Raw genomic sequence first — 26,993 nt, forward strand, 5'->3', positions numbered from 1 at the left:
TTATTGTCTATTAAAGGCTTTTGCAAATTGCTGCAGCTCGGCATGCTCAGCGTTTACTACTAATTTGCTCTGACCATATTTCCATTTTATGGGCTGAAATAAGCAGTTTATCTCCTTTCCTAGGGCTTCTGGTTCTCTGTCGTTTCCCTCATTCTATTTAAGGCATGCCATGTCCTCCTCGCCATAGTCCTTCAACTTCCAAACTATGCGCTCAAACAGAAAACCCCCAAAACTCCAGTCTTGTTATCAGAAAACGAAACTCCTCACAAAAAGCAATATTTTTGCACATTTTGGAACTTTTCTATGACTTAGTGTATGGTAGGTTTCCTCGGAAAACTCTCAGTGATCCAAAGAATCCTCTTTAAGGCTGGGTGATCTCGCCTATTAATATTTTCCTGGGATATATGGCTGAAGACAACTGTGTGTGTTCCGTAATATTCAACGGCTACATCATCGTCACCCAGGCAGAAGACATAACTTGGGCACAGTGGGTTATACTCTCATGAGAGAGGCCATCTAGTACCAGCTCCTGGGTTCAAGGCCACCAAGCGGCCCTCCTGTGATCTTCTCTTGGGCCGCCGGACTTGGGCACCTGAGTCCCGAGGATATCGGAACACTGCTTCGGCGCCTAACGAAATTCTCCGCGCGAAGGCGGCGGGCGGCCTCGAACTCCCGCCTGCTCACTGACAACTCTGCTCCTGCCAAGACTCAAGTTCCGCGCGGCCCAGAGCTCGCCTCTAAGGGTTCCCCGCGCCCAGCGGGCTTCTGGCGGCGCCTCGCGCCCCTCAGCCCTGGTCGCTGTCTCATCTCCCGCGACCCTGAGAGTCCGAAAGAAGCAGAGAACGCGGCCGACTCCGCGGCCTCCAGCCGCAGAGCCGAGAGGACCCGCCTCCACTTCCAAGTCCGGGGAGCCCAAACGAGAAGTCGAGGACAGCGCCGAACCTTCCGGAGACCTCACACGTCCTCGTCGGGCCCACGCCAGCGTCGGAGCGGCTCTCCCGCCCTCTCGCGAGAGAGTGCCTGGTGGTACCTCCTTCCTTTCGGCTTTCTCTCCCCGCCCCCTGAGTGCTCGCGCGGCTTCCTCCCGGGGGCGGGAGCCTTGGACGTGGCGGGGCCTGGCCAGCCAGGGTACCGGGCCCGGGGCGGTCTGCTCGGCTTCTCAGCAGCGGCCTTCCGCGCCGCCGACAAGCCCCCGACAGGCCCAGTGCCTTCGCGGGTAGACGGGCCCCGGCCTGACTGACGCTGCGGTGGAGCCGTAGGCCGGGCGGAAGGGTCAGCGAGCCTGGGCCGGTGGGCACCACACCTGCGCGGGCGGAGGCCGGCGGGAAGGTGCGCACGCGCGCTGCCTGCGGGAGGGCGGTGGCTCCGGGGACGCTGAGCAGCGCAAGCCGCGGGCTGGGCGCGCTGGGTGGCGGTGGCGTAATCTCTCAGCCTCTCAGCCTCTCCTTCCGTCCGCCTCACTTTGGGGCGGGTCGGGAGAATGGCTTCGGACATAGAGTCGTCGCTCGAGGCGAGCTTCTCATCCAGCGGTGCAGTGTCAGGGGGCTCAGGTTTTTTGCCACCGGCTCGCTCCCGCATCTTCAAGATAATCGTGATTGGCGACTCCAATGTGGGCAAGACGTGCCTGACCTACCGCTTCTGCGCCGGCCGCTTCCCCGACCGCACCGAGGCTACGATCGGGGTGGATTTCCGAGAACGAGCGGTGGAGATTGATGGGGAGCGTATCAAGGTGAGTGGATGGGAGACTGTCGGGAGGAAGGTTATCCCGGGAAGACACGTGTGCCAGCCCCTTCGTGGGTTAATTGCTGGCCCGGTGCAGGGCGTGCGCTTCATCTTTTCTCACGCTGATGTGAAGATGGGAGTTGGGGATTGGAAGGATTTGTATATAGCAAACTTCTAAGGCAGTGTTTCTCAAACTTTATTGTGCATGAGATTTACCTGGGTTTGTTTGGTTTTTTTCCCCCAAGTCAGGGTTCTGATTTGGTCAGGTCTCCGGTGATGCACTTGGAGCTAATCAGTGGAGCCCACATTGAGTAGCCAGCGTGTAGAACTGACTTACGGGCTGGGTCTCACGTGTTGGGAGTTAGTGAGGTAAGGCCAGAGGAAAAATAGTGAAATTTCTCAAGCATGGGAATTTCATTTAGTAAATATTATTTGTTAAACATGCATTTGAGTACTGCCCTAGGTATTGTGGAAGTAAAACCCCTGTTGCCTTTGAGGAAGTACCTAGGTATTCTCTTGCATGCAGTTTTGTTATGGTAGTTTCCCGATGACGTTGAGTTGTTTAGAAAATTATGTTTTCCTGCAGAAACATTCTGTAGTTTGTACTTGGTTCCTCATTGGGTTGCCAGACCACATTCTTGGTGCCACCCTCTTTCAAGTCTTAAGTCTTACTGGTGGCTCCTGAGACTGGATAACCCAGTAAAAGTGGAGAAGGTAGTAAGCTCAAGGCCAAGCCTGGGATTCTCAGGGATTGGAATGGAGGCATTGGAGAATAAGGCATCAGTGACAGGGCTGAGGCCTTTTGGTAGTGTAAACCTTAGACACACTTCTTCACTGTGACTGATGCTCAGCCACCTGCTCATACAATCCCTTAAAACAGGTGGCCTCGGGGAACTACTCTGCCTTCCTTATACTGTGTTTATTATTTATTTCTTTTTTGCTTTAAATTAGGATGTTCATCTTTACCTCAGTCCACTGTGGGGGAAAAAAAAATAGGCTTACTTCATTCCTACACCCACATCCTTCACACATGAACAATTTAGTTTTTGGTTCCCCAATCTAGGGGCTTCCCCAGTGGTGCTAGTGGTAAAGAACCCACCTTCCAATGCAGGAGACATGAGAGATGGGATCGATCCCTGGGTCAGGAAGATCCCCTAGAGAAGGACATGGCAACCCACTCCAGTGTTCATGCCTAGAGAATCCCATGGACAGAGCAGCCTGGTGGGGTTGCAAAAGAGTTGGACATGACTGAAGTTAGCATAGCATAACATAATCTCTGGTTCATCTCCCCATCCCCAAAGGGATTTTACTGCCAACGATAGTAAAGGAGAAATAGAGTTGAAAAGGCATCAGTCCTCTGTAGGCCCTCTTGCCTTTTAATCTTAGCTTTAATTTTTCATTGTCCCATTCAAGCTGGGAACGATCGTCTTTCGGATGCGCTGTATTAGGGAGTTGAGAAAGATCTGCATACATGGCAAAGAAAAAAGTAGAATAAGAGGCTGAATATTTTCCATCAGAGTTAAGTTAGGCCCAGGAACCTCTGGGGGAGGAAAATAATAGGACTTCTGAGGTTAGAGAAGGAGTTTGTTTGGCAGAGGAGTTCTGAGAGAAAGTGCATGGGTTTTGAAGCCCAGCTGGCCTGGCTCAAATCTGAACCTGTGAAAGGGCTTTGTGTCCTTCATAGGGAGATCAGCATTGCCCAGTTTTCAGTGTAAAGTCTCACATCCCAGGAACCCTCTCAGTCTTAGGCGAATTGGCGTGGTTGGCTAGTCTAGTGGTTAGACAGTTTCCTTAATCTTTCAGTCTATTTTTCTCATCTGAAAAATTGGGACACTAGTACCCCATCAGGCTCATGGGAGGGTTAGATGAGAACATAAAGAAGGCACTTGGCTCAGAGTTAGTGATCTTGAGAAGATTCTTCTCCCCTGGAGGTTTAACATTATGATTTCTCTTTGGCACCATCAGTTCTGTGACTGCACAATCAGAGAGTGAAATGGAGATAGAGTAGGGCATAGGCAGGCAGCTGAAGGGGACGTACTCCTCCCAAATGGAAGCAGGGTAGTGACAACATAGAGCGACTGGAGGCAGGAGAGGAGCTGGGGTTCAGGGACCCTTTACCTCCCTCCAGGTTGCCATTTATACTTTGGTCACAGATGAGTCGGGTGCAAATTTAAGAGATACTCAGAGCATATTAAACATATGAACAATGTCCAGTGTGTAACATCGAAGGCTTAGCTCCTGAGACTGGTGCTGGTGGTGATAAGTGAAGCAGAACCTCAGAGGGGTTGAATCTGGGAGCACAGAGTTGATCCTGCTGGTTGAAAGGAGCAAGGAGAAGATATTTTTCTCTGTGATTGTCCTCCCTGAACCTTAGCCTGACCTCATATGTTGATAGGGCCGCTGAGTTGGTATCCTAGTTGGTAGAGACACTGGATTTCTTTTTCTTCTCTTAAGGCCTTATCCGTTGACTTGTACTTCCAACTGTAAGACTTGAGGTTTTTATTGTGGTCAAAAAGATTACAGATATTTCTGTAATAGAAAAAGATATGAGTATTTTGGTGGGGGAAAAGTTTAAAGTGTTCTTTTGGTGTCTTAAAAAAAATGAGGTGATATAGAAGAGCTTTATTCCATATATTGCTGCTACTTTTTTATTAACCTATATTATGTCTTAAGTGCTACTGAGATGTTCATATTCTCTCTTTGGAGCATTGGAAGCCTAACCTGAAATGACATTTCTTCTAATTTTTCGTCTTGAGGTGAAAGCTGGGAAGCTCTGTGTTACTTTATTATCTATTAGTAAGTAGACATTATTTTTACTTGTTTGGTAAAAGTGAGAGGTTGTGTTAAATGTTTTGTGGACTATAAGTTTTCCAGAAAGCGTATCTTATAGCAGTGCTGTTTCGGAATCACTTAAAATGTTTTATAAAATGTGATAAAGTCTGTGTTTGCTAATCTGTTCCTAAGTACTATATATGTATAATGGAAAGTGTAAAATCTTGTTTGGAGAATTTTTAAATTTGGATAAAATTTTATAGTTAATTCCTTAAATAAAAATACATTTGGTATTTAAATCAAGGTATTTAATCCTTATGCTCCTTCCATCTCTGTGTATCCTCATCATGGCAGCTATTTTCCTCTCATATCAGCACGTGACAATGTCAGACACTGACAGAATCATTAAAACCTAGTGTTGGATTTGATCTCTGTCTCTCACTAGGGATCCTCAGTTTCTATTTGAATATTGGGATAGCTTACCTGTCATTTGTAGTGAATGAGATTGTACATGTTAAATGCAAGATGTTAATATTAACTAAAGAAAAATAGTGAGGGCCTCTCCCTCCATAGGTAAATCAAACATTTAATGAGTAAACATTTAAAGGAAAGAAGACATTTTGTTGGGCAAAAATAATTATGTTACAGTGCAGGAATCGGCAAACCATGCTTGAGAGCTAAATACGGCCTGCTGCCTGGTTTTTTAATTTCTGTGTGTTTTTTTTTAAGTGAAATATGATATACAATATTATGTTAGTTTCAGGTGTCCTACATTGTCATTTGTTCTTTGCATACATTATGAAATGATCGCCACTGGAAGTCCAGAAGCTGTCTGTGCCCTGCTGCCTGTTTCTATGTGGCCTGCAAGCTAAGCATGAGTTTTACATTTTCAGGTGACTGGGGAAAAAAGAACCAAAAGAATAGGATTTCAAGACAAGTGAAAGTTACATGAAATTTAAATTTCAGTGTCCATAAATAATAAAGTTGTATTGAAACACACCCAGGCTCGTTTGTTTATATATTGTGCTTGCTTTTGCACCACAGTGGCCGAGTTGAGTAGTTGTAACAGACCGTTAGGACTGTGAAGCCTAAGATACTTAGTATTCTGACCCTTTACAGGGAAGTTTGCTGACCCCGATACACTGCATAGATGATCTGCTGTCCTACATAGGGATAAAATTTATATACCTAAGAAGATGATTGAGGGCAGGAGGAGAAGGGGGCGACAGAGGATGAGATGATTGGATAGCATCATTGACTCACTGGACATGAGCAAACTCTGGGAGATAGCAAAGGACAGGGAAGCCTGGTGTGCTGCAGTCCGTGGGGTCACAGAGAGCTGGACACGACTGAGCAACTGAACAACAACCACAACAGAAAGATGACTCACAAAACCAGGCAGTCGGTGACTGCCAGGTTATTTTTGGATGTTGGTGGAGGGCTCATTCTCACTGGAGGGATATTTTGATGCGTATCATTAGCAGGATGCTCCAGCAGGATTAAAGTTTCCGTGCAAAAGTGGCAAGTGAGAAGAATTGCATAGGTGTTGATAGCAACATTGCTGAAGAGTTTCTGAACAGCTAGAATCTAGATTTCATTTTGTATGCATGCTAAAATGTCCAAGTGTTTTAGGAAGATAAATGTGGCATCGATTGAGGATGAATCTTGAGTGAGCCTGGATCTGCCCCCTGATGGACTGGTTTTCTGTCTGCATTTTCTCCTTTAATAGACTCTTGACTTCGGGTATCACATCTATGAAGATAACTTTCAAAGCTTTGTTTGGCCCAGCCCTCACTCCTCATCTGTCACTCTGCGTTCCCTCTTATTTTGTAGACATGGCTATTTGGGTAAGCCCTCCCTGCCCTCAAAATTCTGAGGTGGGTTTGTCTTTCCTCTCAAATCTGCCTCTTCTGTTTCTCCTCTGTGTGACCTACACGGTCCTGATGTTGTCCTCCTCATCCCGGAGGCCTCGCCATTCTCTCTCATTTGCTTCCCAAATCCAGTTAGTTTTCTACATGGATGACTTCTCTCATGCATTCTTCCTTCAAAATCCTAGTTCATCTTTTTCACCCCTATACAATGGAATATTCCTCACCCATAAAAAGGAACAAAATCGTGCCATTTGCAGAGATGTGGATGGACCTGAAGACTGTCATACAGTATGAAGTAAGTCAGAAAGAGAAAAACAAATAACATATATTAACACATATATGTGGAATCTAGAAAAATGGTACTGATGAACCTGTTTGCAGAGCAGATGGGGACTTCAGTTCAGTTCAGTTGCTCAGTCATGTCTGAATCTTTGCGACCCCATGAATCGCAGCATGCCAGGCCTCCCTGTCCATCACCAACTCCCAGAGTTTACTCAAACTCATGCCCCTCGAGTCGGTGATGCCATCCAGCCATCTCATCCTCTGTCGTCCCCTTCTCCTCCTGCCCCCAATCCCTCCCAGCATCAGGATCTTTTCCAATGAGTTAACTCTTCGAATGAGGTGGCCAAAGTATTGGAGTTTCAGCTTCAGCATCAGTTCATCTTTTTTATGCTCTGCTCTATTGTAGCACCTCAACTCATCTCCCAACCCCAGCCCTCAATTAATTTGTTTTATACATTGTTGCCAAAATGCCAGATTAATGTTGCCCTTTAGGGAGAGTAATCTCCCCTGCCTCAGATGCCCAGAGTAGTTCTCCATTGTACTGTAAAAAGTTCCAACTTTTAAAATAAACATAAAACCTTCCTTCTCTTGCTCCAGACTGCTTTTCTAACTTAACTTCTTTCCCCCCATTAATTCCCTGTGAGTACCCTATAGTCCAGCCAATTATTTGCTTATCCCTATGGTTTCCTGTTGCATTTCCCACTCTGCCTGGAATAACCTCCCTTCCCATATTTCACCACATGTAATTCTTCCTGATAAACCTCAGTGTGTCTCTGTCAGGAATCTCCCTGCCTCATTCTCCTTTCTATTTCTTCTTTCTCTCAACTTCCTTTAGCACCTTACCTGAGTCTTTAAATCTTTGCTGTTTGTACTGTTTGCGTGTCTACCTCCTTTATTAGATCTTATTCAGTTTTATTCAGGACAGAGTCCATATCTGATAATTCCATCGACATCCTCCAGTGTCCAGCTCCGTTTCTAAATTATATAGGACTCGGATAAGTGTTGCATATATTGGAAACAGGAGATCAGTTGGTAGCCTGCTCTGGAAATCCAGAATTGGGGTAATGAGGGAAGCTAATGGAAAGAAACAGATGACACAAGAGATATTTTGATGATAAAGGCAAAAGACTTCAGTGACTGGCTTTTTGTGAAGAGGAGGAGGAGGACTCAGATGGCTGAGGTTGTGGGTCTGATTGATTGAAGGTAGGTAGTATCTTTAGTAGAGATAAGGAATATAGACTTCCCTGGTGTCTCAAGACGGTAAAGCGTCTGCCTACAATATGGGAGACCTGGGTTCAATCCCTGGGTCAGGAAGATCTCCTGGAGAAGGAAATGGCAACCCACTCCAGTATTCTTGCCTGGAAAACCCCATAGACAGAGGAGCCTCGTGGATTACAGTCATGGGGTCACAAAGAGTCAGACACAACTGAGCGACTTCACTTTCACTTTCATGGAAGATTGATTTTTGAGAGGCTCTGTAAAAAAATTTTGTGTTAATCACTTCTTTGTTGAGATGGTGTTGTATTCAAGTGGAAATGTTGGATTGGCAGCTAGAAGTGAGGAACTGGAGGAAATAATCATGACTATGAAGATGAAGTTGGGGAGCATAGGTAGATGAAGACAAAACGCCCAGTGTAGTTAACATGCTTAGATAGTGAACTAGAACTTGGCTTCATAATGTAATGAAGAGGATATGCCATTAATGCTGAACCCAAATAGAAATCAGATTTTTTATCCTTCTTCATTGTTTTGTCTTGATCTTTATTAAAAGTAGCCCAATGTTTATAAGTCAAAGAGTGTTTTATAAGACATCTTACACCTTACCTGACTAGAATTAAATTGAGAATTCATCTTACAAGTGGTGATGGTGCAATATTGTAAAGTAATTAGCCTCCAATTAAAATTTTAAAAAATTAAAAAAAAAAATAGAAGTGGTGATGGTGGTTAGCAAGATACCAAATTGGTCCTCTTGATTTGATTTGCTCTGGAATTCAGTGAATGGGAGTATTGACAGTTGGGGTACCCTAAAAACGAATCTTAATCTATGACTCCTTAGCTCAGAAAACTGGGATATTTGGGTCTGCAATGGTTTGGTCTTGGGTCCTGTATGGTATGAGCAGTTTCCATTTTCACAGACCCAAGCCATTCCACTATCTGAAGAATCCCTGGAACCAGGCCAGAGCTCCCGTTCTTCCATCCTGATCAGAAGCCCGTGATTCTTATAGCTCTTCTTTGAAAAGTAGCAACATTGGTGTTTGTACTCAGATGTGAGATATGATGGAATTATTAATTTTCCAGGGATCTTTCATCAATAGTTAAGATCTTTTGTTTTAGAGTCTGTGTCAGCTTTCTGTACTCAAATTAGCTTAAGCAAAATGAGATTTTTTTTTTTTCACATAGCTAAAAACTCAGAAGAAAGTACTTCTTTTTCTGTCAGTTCTAATACCAGTACTAAAATGGAGACTCAGTGATTCTGCTTGGGGATTGTGACATATGCCCACCCCCAAACTGTGGTGGTGACATGGGTGTGGGGATGGGTCACATGCCTGGCTGGGTGTTCATGTGAATTGAAGGCAGGGGAGGGGTGGTTCCCCAAGGAAAATGAGATGCTATTAACAGTACCCGGTGAAGAGCCAGCTCATTGGAAAAGACCCTTATGGTGGTCAAGATTGAGGGCAGGAGGAGAAGACGGCGAAGGAGGATGAGATGGTTGGATGGCATCACTGACTCAATAGACATGAGTCTGAGCAAACTCTGGGAGATGGTGAAGTACAGGGAAGCCTGGTGTGCTATAGTCCACGGGGTCGCAGAGAGTCAGACATAACTTAAAGACTGAAAAACGAACAATAAACAGAGTTGGGGTTGTATGCTAGACTGGGATGGAGAAGGCTACAGCCCCTACTCCAGTACTCTCGCCTGGAAAATCCCATGGACAGAGGAGCCTGGTGGACTTCGGTCCATGGGGTCGCGAAGAGTCAGACACGACTGAGCGACTTCATTTTCACTTTTCACTTTCACTTTTCACTTTCATGCATTGGAGAAGAAAATGGCAACCCACTCCAGTGTTCTTGCCTAGAGAATCCCAGGGACGGCGGAGCATGGTGGGCATGGGGTCGCACAGAGTCGGACTTAGCAGCAGCAGCTAGACTGGGAAAACCAACACTCATCCATAATAGAATCACTTAGCCCAGGTTTAAATCCTGGCTGTAAGTCTGTAGTAGTACAGCTCTTTCGACCATCTTGGAGCCTGTGGAGGCCTTCTGGGAACAGGACTTCTAGCATAACTCTTAATAATATGTCTGGAAGACTGTGGTCCAAGGCCAGTTTTGCTGGCTATGAGCAGGGTCTCTGGACTCAGAGGGAGCATACAGCCCTTTGTAAAATTGAAGATATTTGTGTTCAAGATGAAACTGAATTCTGTCTAGGCAAGAGGTGTACTTACGTGTACAAAGCAAAAACAGCACAGTAACTTCTGGTGGAAAACCTAATAAAAGCAGAGTTATGTGGGGAAAGGTAACTGGCACTTGTGGAAACAGTAGCATGGTTTGTATCAAATTCTGAAGCAACCTTCCTGTTAAGGTCATTGGATGCAGAATCCCTGTGATGCTCTACCCATCAAGGATTTAAATTTATCGAACAGTAAGTAAATGAAAGTGTGAATTTGTTTAAAAAAAAAAAAAAAGGCTTCATAGCATAACTGAATCACTGTGGTGTACCCCTGAAATGAAAACAATATTGTAATCCAATTAAATTGTAAACTGTACTTCAATTAAAAAAAAAAAAGGCTTCATAGTCTCTTTGTGTCCTCAGGTGAGTTACATAACCTTAGTAAACCTCAAATTCCTCATCTGCAAGATTGGGTAATTGTTACATTCATTTCAGTTCAGTTCAGTCACTCAGTCGTGTCCGGCTTTTTGTGACCCCATGAATCGCAGCACGCCAGCCCTCCCTGTCCATCACCAACTCCCAGAGTTTACTCAAACTCATTTCTGTCGAGTCGGTGATGCCATCCAGCCATCTCATCCTCTATCGTCCCCTTCTCCTCCTGCCCCCAATCCCTCCCAGCATCAGGGTCTTTTCCAATGAGTCAACTCTTCGAATGAGGTGGCCAAAGTATTGGAGTTTCAGCTTCAGCATCAGTCCTTCCAGTGAACACCCAGGACTTATCTCCTTTAGGATGGACTGGTTGGATCTCCTTGCAGTTCAAGAGACTCTCAAGAGTCTTCTCCATCACCACAGTTCAAAAACATCAATTTTTCGGCACTCAGCCTTCTTCACAGTTCAACTCTCACATGACCACTGGAAAAAGCATAGCCTTGACTAGACGGACCTTTGTTAGCAAAGTAATGTCTCTGCCTTTTAATATGCTATCTAGGTTGGTCGTAACTTTTCTTCCAAGGAGTAAGCGTCTTTTAATTTCATGGCTGCAGTCACCATCTGCAGTGATTTTGGAGCCCAAAAAATAAAGTCTGACACTGCCTCCACTGTTTCCCCATCTATTCCCCATCACTTCATGGGACATAGATGGGGAAACAGTGGACATTAGGGCCATGTATATTAAATAAGATAGTGCTTGGAACATGCTTGGGCTGTGCAAAACCTCAAGTAAATATGAGTAGTTTAAGTTCAGTTCAGCTGCTCAGTCATATCTGACTCTGCAACCCCATGGATTCCAGCACGCCAGGCTTCTCTGTCCATCACCAACTGATGGAGCTTGCTCAGACTCATGTCTGTTGAGTCGGTGATGCCATCCAACCCTCTCATCCTTTGTTGTTCCCTTCTCCTGCCTTCAATCTTTCCTAGCATCGGGGTCTTTTCCATTGAGTCAGTTCTTTGAATCAGGTGGCTAAAGTATTAGAGTTTCAACTTCAGCATCAGTCCTTCCAATGAATATTCAGGACTCATTTCCTTTAGGATGGACTGGTTTGATCTCCTTGTAGTCCAAAGGACTCTCAAGAGCCTTCCCCAACACCACAGTTCAAAGACATCAATTCTTTGAGTGAACACTAATACCTTCAGGAGAGATGGTAATAATGGAAAATGCATAAATAAGCAGAGAAGCCTAGGGACAGAGGATAGCTAAGATTGCTGTTTCCAAATTATGTGTATTCTTTACTCTTAAGACCACAGCTAATGAAAAAGAAAGAAGATGATCTCATTATGTTATGTAAATTAGCCCTGATTTTAAGGTTAAAAGAGGCTTTTGAAAAGGTGAATGACTGGATCAAGGTCCCACACTGGTGGCTGGGCTGGAATTTACAGCCCAGCTCTTGCTTCCTTTCTCTCCTTGCTGACTTCGTATCTCTTGCATTATGCTGTAATTAAATTCTTCCTTTAAAGTATTTCTAGTCACACAAAATGTGTCACTTCTCCTTGTTAGGGAAGCTAAAATTTATTTTTGAAATTTGCCATATGGATCTATACGTCAGATGTACATATTACTACTACAGTATGCTAAAAGGAAAGAGTTCTGTTACAGTGTTACTAATACTAGTCATGATGTTGATTTACATCATCAAGCTATTAATAGAAGCTTTTGTGTAATCATCAGATGATCTTTTATATAGGCTGCTTAGAAGCAAAAATAATAAAAATGTGTTCTTTGAAAGAACAGTGCCAGGCTTAGGCACTCAGTTGTGTCCTACTCTTTGTGACCCCATGGACTGTAGCCTACCAGGCTCCTCTGTCCATGGGGATTCTCCAGGCAAGAATACTGGAGTGGGTTGCCATGCCCTCCTCCGGGGATATTCCTGCATTGCAGGCAGATTTTTTATCATCTGAGCCACCAGGGAAATCCAAGAATACTGAACTGGGTAGCCTATCCCTTCTCCAGGGGATCTTTCTGACCCAGGAATCAAACCGGGGTCTCTTGCATTGCAGGCGGATTCTTTACCAGCTGAAAGTGAAAAGTGAAAGTGAAAGTCGCTCAGTTGTGTCTGACTCTCTTTGTGACCCCGTGGACTATATAGTTCGTGGAATTCTCCAGGCGAGAATACTGGAGTGGGTAGCCTTTCCCTTCTCCAGGTGATCTTCCCAACCTGGGTGTTGAACCCAGATCTCCTGCATTGTGGGCAAATTGTTTACCAGCTGAGCCCCAAGGGAAGCCCAAGAATACTGGAGTGGGTAGCCTATCCCTTCTCCAGAGGCTCTTCCCAAGCCACGAATCAAACTAGGGTCTCCTGCATTGCCGGCGAATTCTTTACCAACTGAGCTGTTACCAGCTGAGCTACAATAAAAATGTGGTCTTTGAAAGAACAGGGGAAGAGGAAATTTGATAGCTGATCAAAGAAAGAAAGATGATTTGTGCTAATACTTTATCTTCTTTAGTCAAGCAAAAAAGTATTAAATCAATTTGCCAGATCATTTCTCATTTTGGTAATAAAACTACTAAAAAGAGCTTTCACGAATAGTAAGAAGCTTCTCAGGATTTAGCAAACGGGTTGCCATTTGTATTGGAACTTGATACTTGGATTTAAAGTCAGGATTCATGAAATATTTTAGAAGTATATTTTATGTTGTCTTTATAATGTCTCAAATGGGAGAATACCCTATAAAAGCACCTGTGAGCCATTCTCTTTCCTAAGATATTAAGTTGGGAAAAATCGCTCTGAAAGCACTTCCTAACTTAACATCTGCCAGACAAAAGCCTGTCCCTTCCTTAGTTTCCAAAGTGTCATTTTCTCTTCTTTTCTAAGCATTGTGAACCACTGCACTCAGAGCTAAACCTGAAGATTTTTCTAGGTTATCATAAGGTTTGTTCCCCCATTGGGGAGCTATATCTGTCTCTTTCTCTCAGTCGTAGTTCTCTCCAGCCTTCGTGGCTGACAGTTTTTATCAGTTGGCCTGTCCTCTCTGCCCTCACCTCAGTGCAGACCTGAAAGGCAGCAGACAGTGTAACAGTGTGTCCTAGGCCTTCACTTGTTCTAGTAATTCAGTGAGTGAAAATTTGAAGCTTCCTTTTAAATTCAGTTGACCCTCTGTATCTAAAAGAGAATATTTGGGGGAAAAAAAATTCCCCAAAGCAAAACTTGAATTTGCCCACTGCTGGCAACTGTTTACATAGCATTTACATTGCATTAGGTATTATAAGTAATTTAGAGATGACTTAAAGAATACAGATGTAAGTTAAATCCAAATATTATGCCATTTTATATAAACGACTTGAGCATCCTTGGATTTTGGTGTTAGATTTTGGTGGGGGTTCCTCAAACCAATCCCCCATGGATACTGAGAGACAGCGGTATTTCTTTGTAAGTGACTCACCAACGTAGTATATACTTTAAGGCTCTCTGGTCAAGTGTGAGGAGTTATCCCATACTTCTTTCCTGGAAGTCTTGATATGATCAGAATGTTTTGAGTAAGATTGATGGGAGGAGGCTTATTGTTGCGTCAATCCCAGCTTAAACACACAAGTTTTCTTAAGCATGAATGTCCTCATCATCACCACTTGCATTTATTGAGGACTTGCACAGTTCTTTGAGACAGGTCTAAATTCTGCATGATTTTTTTTTAACTTTAGTTTGTTAAAACAAATGTAATTTTTTACGGAAAACAGAAAAGTAGAAATAAAGGGGGGAATTTGGCTTAAATGCAATCATTTAAAAAATTACTTTTAATTGGAGGATAATTGTTTTCCACTATTGTCTTGTTTTCTGCCTTAGGTCCGTATGAGTCAGCCATAGGTAATATACATGTCCCCTCCCTCCCACCTCCCACCCATCCCACCCTCTAGGTTGTCACGGTGTGCTAGGCTGAGCTCCCTGCGATACACAGCAGATTCCCACTAGCTGTCTGTTTCACACACGGTAATGTATGTATTTCAGTCCTGCTCTCTCAATTCATCCCACCCTGGCCTTCCCCTTCTGTGTCCATGAGTCTGTTCTCTGCAAAAGACAACCATTGTTCATGTTTTGGTCTGTTACCTTCTTGTGTACTTTTTATTGTTTTAAATATGTACTCTGCTTAAAGCATTATAAATCATTATTCATCAATGAAATGAATTTTGAATATCTGAGCTGGGAAAACGTTATTAAAAGAGGAAGAAAGTTCCAGTTCTTTGGACGGCTTTTTTTTTTTCATTTATTTTTATTAGTTGGAGGCTAATCACTTTACAGTACCTCAGTGGGTCTTGTCATACATTGACATAAATCAGCCATAGAGTTACATGTATTCCCCATCCCGATCCCCCCTCCCACCTCCCTCTCTACCCAATCCCTCTGGGTCTTCCCAGTGCACCAGGCCCAAGCACTTGTCTCATGCATCCATCCTGGACTGGGGATCTGTTTCACTATAGATAATATACATGTTTCAATGCTGTTCTCTCTAAACATCCCACCCTCGCCTTCTCCCACAGAGTCCAAAAGTCTGTTCTGTACATCTGTGTCTCTTTTTCTGTTTTGCATGTAGGGTTATCATTACCATCTTTCTAAATTCCATATATATGTGTTAGTATGCTGTAATGTTCTTTATCTTTCTGGCTTACTTCACTCTGTATAATGGGCTCCAGTTTCATCCATCTCATTAAAACTGATTCAAATGAATTCTTTTTAATGGCTGAGTAATATTCCATGGTATATATGTACCACGGCTTCCTTATGGACATCTAGGTTGCTTCCATGTCCTGGCTATTATAAACAGTGCTGCAATGAACATTGGGGTGCACGTGTCTCTTTCAGATCTGGTTTCCTTGGTGTGTATGCCCAGAAGTGGTATTGCTGGGTCATATGGCAGTTCTATTTCCAGTTTTTTAAGAAATCTCCACACTGTTCTCCATAGTGGCTGTACTAGTTTGCATTCCCACCAACAGTGTAAGAGAGTTCCCTTTTCTCCACACCCTCTCCAGCATTTATTGCTTGTAGACTTTTGGATAGCAGCCATCCTGCCTGGCGTGTAATGATACCTTATTGTGGTTTTGATTTGCTTTTTTCTGATAAAGAGTGATGTTGAGCATCTCTTCATGTGTTTGTTAGCCATCTGTATGTCTTCTTTGGAGAAATGTCTGTTTAGTTCTTTGGCTCATTTTTTGATTGGGTCATTTATTTTTCTGGAATTGAGCTGCAGGAGTTGCTTGTATATTTTTGAGATTAATCCTTTGTCTGTTGCTTCGTTTGCTATTATTTTCTCCCAATCTGAGGGTTGTCTTTTCACCTTGCTTATAGTTTCCTTTGTTGTGCAAAAGCTTTTAAGTTTCATTAGGTCCCATTAGTTTATTTTTACTTTTATTTCCAATATTCCGGGAGGTGGGTCATAGAGGATCCTGCTGTGATTTATGTCGGAGAGTGTTTTGCCTATGTTCTCCTCTAGGAGTTTTATAGTTTCTGGTCTTACATTTAGATCTTTAATCCATTTTGAGTTTATTTTTGTGTATGGTGTTAGAAAGTGTTCTAGTTTCATTCTTTTACAAGTGGTTGACCAGTTTTCCCAGCACCACTTGTTAAAGAGGTTGTCTTTTTTCCGTTGTATATCCTTGCCTCCTTTGTCAAAGATAAGGTGTCCATAGGTTTGTGGATTTATCTCTGGGCTTTCTATTCTGTTCCATTGATCTATATTTCTGTCTTTGTGCCAGTACCATACTGTCTTGATGACTGTGGCTTTGTAGTAGAGTCTGAAGTCAGGCAGGTTGGTTCCTCCAGTTCCATTCTTCTTTCTCAAGATTACTTTGGCTATTTGAGGTTTTTTGTATTTCCATACAAATTGAGAAATTATTTGTTGTAGTTCTGTGAAAAATACCGTTGGTAGCTTAAGAGGGATTGCATTGAATTTATAGATTGCTTTGCCATTTTGACAGTATTGATTCTTCCAATCCATGAACATGGTATGTTTCTCCATCTGTTTGTGTCCTCTTTGATTTCTTTCATCAGTGTTTTATAGTTTTCTATGTATAGGTCTTTTGTTTCTTTAGGTAGATATACTCCTAAGTATTTTATTCTTTTTGTTGCGATGGTGAATAGTATTGTTTTCTTAATTTCTCTTTCTGTTTTCTCATTGTTAGTGTATAAGAATGCAAGGGATTTCTGTGTTTTAATTTTATATCCTGCAACTTTACTATATTCGTTGATTAGCTCTAGTGATTTTCTGGTAGAATCTTTAGGGTTTTCTACGTAGAGGATCATGTCATCTGCATATCCTGCAACTTTACTATATTCGTTGATTAGCTCTAGTGATTTTCTGGTAGAGTCTTTAGGGTTTTCTACGTAGAGGATCATGTCATCTGCATATCCTGCAACTTTACTATATTCGTTGATTAGCTCTAGTGATTTTCTGGTAGAGTCTTTAGGGTTTTCTACGTAGAGGATCATGTCATCTGCATATCCTGCAACTTTACTATATTCATTGATTAGCTCTAGTAATTTTCTGGTAGAGTCTTTAGGGTTTTCTATGTAGAGGATCATGTCATCTGCATGGACAGCTCTTATATAGATCATCCAAATCATTCCCAAAATATCTTTCTGAATGTTAAAGATATAGTTTGAAGTGGGATTTTTTTTTTCATTCTAAAAAAAACCAGATATTTAAGATTTATGCTTTGAAAATAGACAATTTAGTGGTTTTTAGTATGTTCACAAGCCTGTGTCACATCATCACTTACGAATTCCAGAACATCTCACCAGTCCAGAAGGAAACCGCTTACCCATTATTATCTGTCGCTTCTCATTCTTCCCATTCCTTCAGATCCTGGCAACCACGAATTTATTTACTATCTCTGGAGACTTGCCTTATAGTGGAAGTTTCATATACATGGAATCTTATGATGCATGGTCTTTTGTGTCTGGCTTCTTTCACTAAGCATAATGTTCATCCATGTTGTATCATGTGTCAATATTTCATTCCTTTTTATGGCTGAATAATGTTCCATTATATGGATATATATTTTATTTACCCATTCTTAAGTTGGTGGGTATTTGGATTGTTTCCACCTTTTGAAAGTTCAACATGTTAGCGCTCAGTTGTTCTGACTCTTAGCAACCCCATGGACTGTAACCCGCCAGGCTTCTCTGTCCGTGGAATTCTCCAGGCAAGAATACTGGAGCAGGTTGTCACTCCCTTTTCCAGGGGATCTTTCCAACCCAGAGTTGAGCCAGGGTCTCCTGCATTGCAGGCGAATTCTTTACCAATATAGTGTAAACATAACTTTTACATGCAGTAGGAAACCAAAAAGTTCATGTGACTTGCTTTATTGTGATATTTGCTTTATTGCAGTGGTCTGGAACTGAATCCGCAATATCTCCAGGATATGCCTTATATTATATTTCTACCTTGAACAAAGTTAGACTTAGGAAGAAAGGGAGACTATTTAAAAAATGGATACACTTGAACTAAGAAGAGCTACCATAAAAAAAAAAAAGATGAAAAAAATCAGACCTGAAAAATTAAGGTAGCCTGAGAGTGGTGATCAATATTTCCATCTCTAGCCACATTTTTAAAGTGTATTCATTAATTCATTACGTCTTAATTGAGCACTTACTACCATGTTTCAGCACTTGCTCTTTTATATACGACTTACTTTGGGGGCTGTCTACAGTATCCCCTCAGTTTTCCTTTCCTTTGGTATTGCTTTCAGTTCAATCACTCAGTCATGTCCAACTCTTTGCCATTCCACAGGCTGCAGAATGCTGGGCTTCCCTATCCATCACCAACTCCTGGAGCTTTCTCAAACTCATGTCCATGGAGTTGGTGATGCCTTCCAACCATCTCATCCTCTGTCGTCCCCTTCTCTTCCTGCCTTCAGTCTTTCCCAGCATCAGGGTCTTTCCTAATGAGTCAATTCTTCGAATCAGGTAGCCAAAGTATTGGAGTTTCAGCTTCAACATCAGTCCTTCCAATGAATTTTCAGGACTGATTTCTTCTAGGATTGACTGGTGTGATCTCCTTGCGGTCCAAGGGACTTGCAAGAATCTTCTCCAACACCACAGCTCAAAAGCATCAATTCTTTGATGCTCAGTATTCTTTATAGTCCAACTCTCACATCCATACATGACTACTGGAAAAACCATAGCTTTGACTAGACGGAGCTTTGTTGGCAAAGTAATGTCTCTGCTTTTTATTTTTATTTATTTATTTTTTTATGTCTCTGCTTTTTAATCTGCTGTCTAGGTTGATCATACCTTTTTTTCTAAGGAGTAAGCGTCTTTTAATTTCATGACTGCAGTCCCCATCTGCAGTGATTTTGGAGCCCAAGAAAATAAAGTCTGCCTGTGTTTCCATTGTTTTCCCATCTATTTGCCATGAAGTGATGGGACCAGATGCCATGATCTTAGTTTTTTGAATGTTGAGTTTTAAGCCAGCTTTTTCACTCTCCTCTTTCACTTTCATCAGAAGGCTCTTTAGTTCCTCTTTGCTTTCTGCCCTGACGGTGGTGTCATCTGCATGTCTGAGGTTATTGATATTCTCTAGAGAAGTCATCTCTGAGTAGGCAATGGCAACCCACTCCAGTGCTCATGCCTGGAAAATCCCATGAACAGAGGAGCCTGGTACAGTCCATAGGGTTGTGAAGAGTCAGACACAGCTGAGCGAATTCACTTTCACTTTTCACTTTCATGCATTGAAGAAGGAAATGGCAACCCACTCCAGTGTTCTTGCCTGGAGAATCCCGGGGATGGGAGCCTGGTGGGCTGCCGTCTATGGGGTCGCACAGAGTCGGACACAACTGAAGCGACTTAGCAGCAGTAGCAGCAGCAGAGAAGTCATCTGTTTAGGCTTCCATACTCTGAGTATCTATAAATAATGCAAGTCTTTCAGTTAAAAATTATCTAAGGGGCTTCTCTGGTGGCACAGATAGAATCCTCCAGCTAGTGCTGGAGACACAGGTTCGATCCCTGGTCCTGGAAGATCCTACATGGGGTAGAGCAGCTAAGCCCATGTGCCACAATTACTGAAGCCCGCTTACCTAGAGCCGATGCTCCGCAACAAGAAGCCCCCGCTTGCTGAAACTAGAGAAAGCCCATGTGTAATGATAACCCAGCACAATCAAAAATTAAAAAAAAAAAAGCTGTCTGAGCATCTCTGTCCCTAGTCTTTTCCATTGTGATTAGTACACTCATCATTTACTTTTTCTTAGGAACTAGGCAGAGGCACAATAAATTCCATGTTTTAAGAGAATCATAACATATGACTTGTATTTAGCTTTAGATATCATTCCCCCCTACACCCCCACCCCCGGCACCCCGTATTTCCATTGGGAGGTATTGGAATATTTTTATTGGTAGAGATGTTTAGGATAGATAAGTGATTTCCTAGTCATTTAATATCTTTAAAGGGGCCTGGGTTTTGTCAGATGTATATATATGTTGATGTAGAGGCTAGACCCATGACTTTTCACATCTATCCTAATTCTACTATTTTAAATTACATGAGTGAAAGGCAGGGAAGGGCATATTGTAACCAGATTTGCATAAATTAGACACTTAACATGTTTTTAAAATCTGATATCTGTTTCTTTTAGCATTTTAAAATCAATTTTTGAGGTATAATTGTTTCCAAACAAACTTGACTTACTGAATTAAAGTGCTAAATTGAAGTACTTGTTCTGACACTTGTGTTAATCATGAAGTAACTGGACTAGCATCATGACATTTAAATCACATAAGTAACACCAAAAAGACACTTTAGAAGGGAGCAAAGTAGTATAAGTGAAGTACAGAGGACCGTGCAAAGGTAGTGAAAGTTTTCTATGTGTATGACTGGATGGAGTTTTCAGTTTTTCTCTCCTTTTTTCCACTTTCAGATCCAGTTATGGGACACAGCAGGACAAGAACGATTCAGAAAAAGCATGGTCCAGCACTACTATAGAAACGTGCATGCTGTTGTCTTCGTGTATGATATGACCAACATGGCAAGTTTTCACAGCCTGCCGTCTTGGATAGAAGAATGCAAACAGCATTTGCTAGCCACCGATATACCACGGATTCTTGTTGGAAATAAATGTGACTTGAGAAGTGCCATTCAGGTACCCACAGACTTGGCACAAAAATTTGCTGACACACACAGTATGCCTTTGTTTGAAACTTCTGCTAAAAACCCCAATGATAATGACCACGTGGAAGCTATATTTATGACCTTGGCTCATAAGCTTAAGAGCCACAAACCATTAATGCTTAGTCAACCCCCTGATAACGGAATTACCCTGAAGCCTGAACCAAAACCTGCAATGACATGCTGGTGCTAAATCACAGTCTTTATTACAGTATCTAATATTGACTAAAGAAATACTTCTGAAGTATGACAGTGATAAGTCATAGAATTTAATCTCAGATACAGTGGATCATCCTGACACGTTACTGTTTATCATTGTCATGCTTATTTTTGTATTTTGTGTCTACTTAATCAAGTTTGTCACTGTGACACCACAAGGAAAAAGTTTTCAGGTGAGGTTGAAATGAAGCAATATTAGGATGAATCAACATCTTTGCATTGAGAGCGCAAGGAGGAGGCTTCATATGAGAGCATAATGGGATTTTAAGAGTCAGTGATTGTTTAATCCTGTGTTCCTGGAATTGAAAAAATATATTAAGGGTTTAGGGCACTTACTGGTATGTCCTTTGAATAGGAAGTATTCTCAGTAGGATAAAACTGGTATTTGCCTCTCCCTAGAGTTCTTTCTTTGTATTGTTAGTATATTAATTGCATTATTATTGGTACATTTTAAGAGCTAAGACTTCAGATCTGGTGGAAGAAGACCTAGAATGTTTTCTGGTTCTCAGCCCAGAAAGAATGACTTTCCCAACAGTTCTAGATGTTTGATCTTTGTAGACAGTGTCAATCAGGTCTGTAAAAGTATCATTGTCATTTTTAAACAGAGTAATTCTATAAAATATGCAGAAGTAAATCAGATTTTAATGCAAATGAAATGACATAATAAGGTGCTTTATACTTTACTTTGATATATTTAAATAGTAAAAAACTAATTGAAAGATTTGAGAAGTTATAGTTTAGGGGAAATAAGTAAACATGGTTCCTGACTGCCACAAGAGACCTTCCAGCTCTGGGCTTTAATCATTTCAGACTGTGTTCTGACATAGGATCTCATGCTCCCTCCATCCCCAGTCAACTTAATGCCTAAACGCATTCATCATCTCTTCCATTTGAATTGTAACTCTGAGGGCATACCTATAATTGCTGTGAGTCTGCATTTATTTCTGTAATAGAATTGTGTCATAGTATACTGCTGTTTAAATCTTTAAATCTTATGGTCACAACAAACTACTCCTCCTCAGTTTGAAAAATAAATTAGGTTTTACAGAATATCTAGTCAATTCCTCAGTGATGGAAAGAATATTTCAGAAAGTATTTTACCCTAAATACTTTTGTTTTTGAATGTAAGACTTTGCACATAGGAAATAATAAGCTTGCATATGATGCTATTACATGAATGGAATGTAAGCCATGAACTCTAACTGAAGTGTGCACATTCACTAATTCTGAAAGATTGCTGAATTTACCATTCTAGAGGACATTAAGCCGAAAGGTGATTATACATAAAATATTTTCAGAATGTGGGAAACCAATGAAATATGTGATCTAATCTAGTTTAGAATTTTTTACTTAATCATGGTGGTCCTGGTTGAGTAATTTAGTTATAAAAACAAGATAATTCTATTAAATAAACTTACTGAAAATAATAATTAAGGGAAATAATTATTCTATTTTAAACACTAGACCTTAAGGAAAAAGAAATTGTCTTTGTTTTTAATGAGATTAATCCATTTTTCTTATCATGCTAGAATTAAAAGTGGTTTGACTTTATCTAAATTGATATTAATTTATAACTATTTTTATAGCAAAACAATGACAGCTGTTATCATTGTTGTGGGTGTTAACAGTTTTTTAAAGAAGGGAATCTGCTTATTGCTTATCAAAACATTTTCTAAAGTGGGGGAAGAAAGTTTACAGACTTTCCAAGCACATTTATGTTTTTTCAATGCTATTATTAATATTTTTTTAAGTAATTTAACTTTATTTCTTTTTGTAAGGAGTGAGTAGTAAGTATCCTTTAAAGTTCTCTGAAAGGACTTATTTTTTCCACTTTAATATTTATTAATTTAAAAATATTTGTATCCCATTTGTGGTGATTTGTTTTAATTTTTTCTATACATGTTTTCATTTTTAAAAGGAACATACTTATCAGTTGAATGGGGATGAAGCTTTTAGATATTTTCCAAAATATTTCTAAAACACTTCACCAACTATTGACAAATCACTTCCAAAATGGTGGCTATTATTAACTTTTAAAGCACAAGTCACAAGTTTTATAACTCCCATGTGAGTTTGTTTTAACGGTGTCCTTTAGTTGAAAACTTCAGATATGTTTTGGAAAAGTCATAGTTTGGGAGAACACCAAAGGACGCTAATCCAGGCTGTAATAAAGTTAGTTCGTAATGACAGTATGTTGCTAATACATTTCTTCTTGAAATCTAAACGAGAGTTAAATAATTTTGTTGTGGAGTAGTGTCACTGTAATTTTGCCCTCATGAAGTTCAATAAACCAGCTTTGACATAAGGAAATTGTAGCTTATTTTCTTTCTTTGGTTGAGTAGAAAATAAAACCAAAAAAAAAAGTCTTTTTTCCCCTTGGCTTCTAGGTAATGTATAATATATTAAACAAAAACACTCACTTGAAAATTTATTTGGGAATACATTCGAGGTTAAAGAAATTTTCAGGTAAAAACCCTAAGTTTTAAAATGAGCTGATAGAGTAGCTTTTTTTTGTGAGGCTAAGTAGTCTACCTTGTTTAAGAACAAACACTTCAGTGCAATTGGCAGATACCACAAGAGTGATTGACATTTCCAGATTTAGAGGTCAAAGGATTTAGAAGAATGAATAAGTATAAAATGTGTGAGAAAGAAGATGTGGCAAGTGTAAAATTAGTCTCTGTATTCAGATAACTGATTTAGGAGATTGTGGACCAGGGCGTGGGGCCTCTGAAGTTCATACTGCTTTCCCTGGTCAGTTTATCTCGTTTATGTTCCTCTTCTGTTCAAACACAAAATTACATTATTCATGAAAGACTGCTTTTTTAATTGAATAATAAGACAATAGGTTGGTCTTTTGGGGGCAAACTTACTAGAGCCTGTGTAGCTGCATGTTCAGCCACTCGGTCGTGTCATACTCTTTGCGACCCCCTGGAATGTAGCCCGCCAGGCACCTCTGTCCATGGGATTTTCCAGGCAAGAATACTGGAGTGGGTTGCCATTTCCTCTTTCAGGGGATCAGTCTTCCCGACCCAGGGATCAAATGTGAGTCTCCTGCCTTTCCTGCATTTCCAAGCAGATTTGTTACCACTGCGCCTCCTGGGAAGCCTGTGTGGCAAACGCTGATTCACTTCGTTTGCTGAAATAACCTGATTTATCAAACATTTGTCAAGTACCTGCTATGCACTTTCCAGTCGTGTTAGGCGGTGAGCTGCATAGATGAACAAGATTGTCCTTGAAGAACTTAGAAAATAATACATAAACCAGTAGGAATTCTACAATGTCACGTGGTAGATGTAATTAAAGAGGCAGACACAAAGGACGATGAGCGCAGAAATGGCATGACCTCGTGGCTCTGATGCAGAGGAGTGAGTGTGTGGTGAAATGAAGGGGTAGTCAGAACACTGGGAAATGAAACCAGCAAGGCAGGGCGTGGTTGAACCTCCAAGTTGCCATGTGTAGTGGAATTCGGACTGACTTGGGTGCAGTTATCAGAAGCTCAGTTCACATCAGCCTACAAGGGGGCATTTATTGCCAGAGTCTGACTTGTCTGACTTTGGGTCCAGCTGCATCCTTGTCCTGGAGTCTAAAGAAGAGCTGGGATGGAGCAGTTTCCCACCTGTGGGTTCAACTCGCTGCATACCTTCATTCTCTCTCTCCACACCTTCATTCTGTCTCTCCTTTTTTACTGGGTTTCTCCACTTTTCTGGTTCACTTGGCAGTAAGCATGGCCACTGACTGCCTCTGAGCTTTTGCATGCTGCAGAAATCCAAAGAGAAACTGACTGTCAGTCCCAAGTCAAAATGTCTAGGATGACTTGGCTAGATTCAGGTGCCCAGTGTAAGACCAATAGCTAAGGAAAGATCAATTAGTAAATTTCCATGTTTGGGGAAGAAGGAATTTTGGGGAACAGAAGGGAAAAAGCCACACAAAATCATTTGAGCTTTACTGTTTAGACAATGGGTTGTTCAGTTGCTAAGTCGTGTCTGATTCTGTGACCCCGTGGACTACAGCACGCCAGGCTTCCCTGTCCTTCACTATCTCCCAGAGTTTGCTCAAACTCATGTCCATTGAGTTGGTAATGCTATGGGTAGAAAAAGCATTTGAATATGAAATGCTTAAGAAAGCGTGAAAGCATTTCAGCAAGGAAGTAAGTAAAAGAATCAGATTTATGCCTAAAATTCCATTGGCAAGGGGAAGGTTGCGAATGGAGACATGGGGGCCAGCTTACTGTAATAGGTGAGAAGAAAGAACTTTCAAATGGGATGTTGACAGAACAATATGCCATACAGCACTGATCTTCCTCTGCCTGGCTTACTTCACTTAGCACGAGGCCCTCCAAATGTTGTCTCAAATGTCCGGATTTCCATCTTTTAAGACAATAATATTCCTGTGTGGGGGTGTATGTATCATATTTTCTTTATCTATTCACTTGTCAGTGGGCACTTAGATTGTTTCCATACCTTCACTGTTGTGAATTAAGGATCCAATGAGTATGGTAGTACAGATCTTTTTGAGATAGTGACTTTTTTGCTTTGTATACCCAGAAGTGGGATTGTTGCATCATATGGTAGGTCCGTGTTTAATTTCTTGAGGTATCTCCATACTGTTGTCCATGGTAGCTGTACCAGTTTACATTCCCAGCTGCAGTCCACAAAGGTTCTCTTTTCTCCACATCCTTCTTTTTGATGATAGTCATCCTAAGAGCTGTGAGGTGTTATCTCATGGTGGTTTTGGTTTGCATTTCCCTGATGATTAGTGATATTGAGCACCTTCTCAGGTACCTGTCAGCCTCTGGTATGTCTTCTTTGGAAGAATGTTCAGGCTCTTCTACTTTTACACTATTTACTTACTTTTGCTACTGAGTTGCATGAGATTCTTGTGTGTTTGGGATATTAACTCCTCATGGGATATGTGATTTGTAAAGTTTCTGCCGTTCCCCAGGTTGTCTTTTAATTTGTTGGTTGTTTCCTTTGCTGTTCAGAAGCTGTTTAGTTTCAGGGAGTCCCACTTGCTTATTTTTGCTTTTGTTGCCTTTGCTTTTGGTGACATGTAGTCATTTTCTTAAAGAAAAGGCCGACCAAAGTAAAATCCACCAAAAACAAATCAGGTCTCCCAAACCCGGACATTCATCTGAGATGATGTATTCACTCTGGGGGATGCTTGAGAACACACAAGTGGCTCACCAGTGTTCCCAGAGTTCTGTCTGCCAATCTCCATGCCGTCACGCCTGCTCTAGGTTTGGCTTATTGACAGAGAACCTCCAGTTTCTCAGGCCCGCAGCTCACAAACTTCTTAAGCAAATATAAGACTAGTAAATATTATCTGCTTTGTGGAGTCTATTAGTCCATTGTATATCCACAGATGCTGTATAGCACACATTTAAACGTTCTGAAAACTCTGGGAACCTAATCACAGAAGGTCATGTGTATCATAAACAGGACAAGGAGGCACTCCCTAAGCCTTTGTCCTTCTTCTTCTCTTCTAGCTGAACACCCTTCCCCTTTTTGATCTCATCTTCAGAAGGCTCTTGATTCCCCAACCCACTTACAGGGCCTTGACTTGGCCCCTGAATTCCTGTGGGCCATCTTCCTTATAGGGTACCAGTGACACATGGAACTAGATACGTCAAAATACAAACTTAGAATCCTCCGCCCTAAACTTATTTTCCCCCCCTATGTTTCCTCAAAACCCCTAGACTCTGTTTGAGGCTCCCTTTCCTTCACCTCCCATATCTGGTCTCACACCAGGATCCATTGGTTCCACTGCTTCTGATCCTTGCATTTGTCCTCTTCTTTCTGAGAGGCCATGGACACTGCACATACACTCTGAGGTCTAGCTGCAGGCGGACCGAATCTAATGGTAAAATCTCTCAGGGCTTCAATATCCTCTCATTTTTTTAAGGTCTTTATTGAATTTGTTATAGTATTGCTTCCATCTTGTATTTTGGTTTTTTGACTGGGAGGCATGTGGGATCTTAGTTCCCTGATCCTGCTTTGGAAGGTCTCAACCACTGGACTGCCAGGGACTGCTCATTTTTAAAGGGGACTGACAATAATTCATAGGGTTATTGTGAGAATTAAATGAGTTAATATGCGTGTTCTCCAGTGTTGCATAGCAAACATTTCCACAACTTAATAGACAAAACCACACTCGTGT

The 26,993-nt window shown here is 41.6% G+C and overlaps 1 protein-coding gene and 1 pseudogene across 1 annotated transcript; both read left to right on the top strand.

The window, feature by feature from the left end:
• Nucleotides 1–906: 906 nt before the first annotated feature.
• Nucleotides 907–23,147, top strand: RAB33B (RAB33B, member RAS oncogene family). Its single transcript, XM_065904477.1, has 2 exons — nt 907–1,729; nt 20,371–23,147. The coding sequence occupies exons 1-2, from the start codon at nt 1,481–1,483 to the stop codon at nt 20,809–20,811; spliced, it is 690 nt and encodes a 229-aa protein (XP_065760549.1). The 5' UTR covers nt 907–1,480; the 3' UTR covers nt 20,812–23,147.
• LOC136145815 (large ribosomal subunit protein eL33 pseudogene) lies at nt 9,943–20,469 on the top strand (annotated as a pseudogene).
• Nucleotides 23,148–26,993: the final 3,846 nt, after the last annotated feature.

The sequence above is a fragment of the Muntiacus reevesi genome, chromosome 13, assembly GCF_963930625.1.
Source record: "Muntiacus reevesi chromosome 13, mMunRee1.1, whole genome shotgun sequence".
Taxonomy (NCBI): domain Eukaryota; kingdom Metazoa; phylum Chordata; class Mammalia; order Artiodactyla; family Cervidae; genus Muntiacus; species Muntiacus reevesi.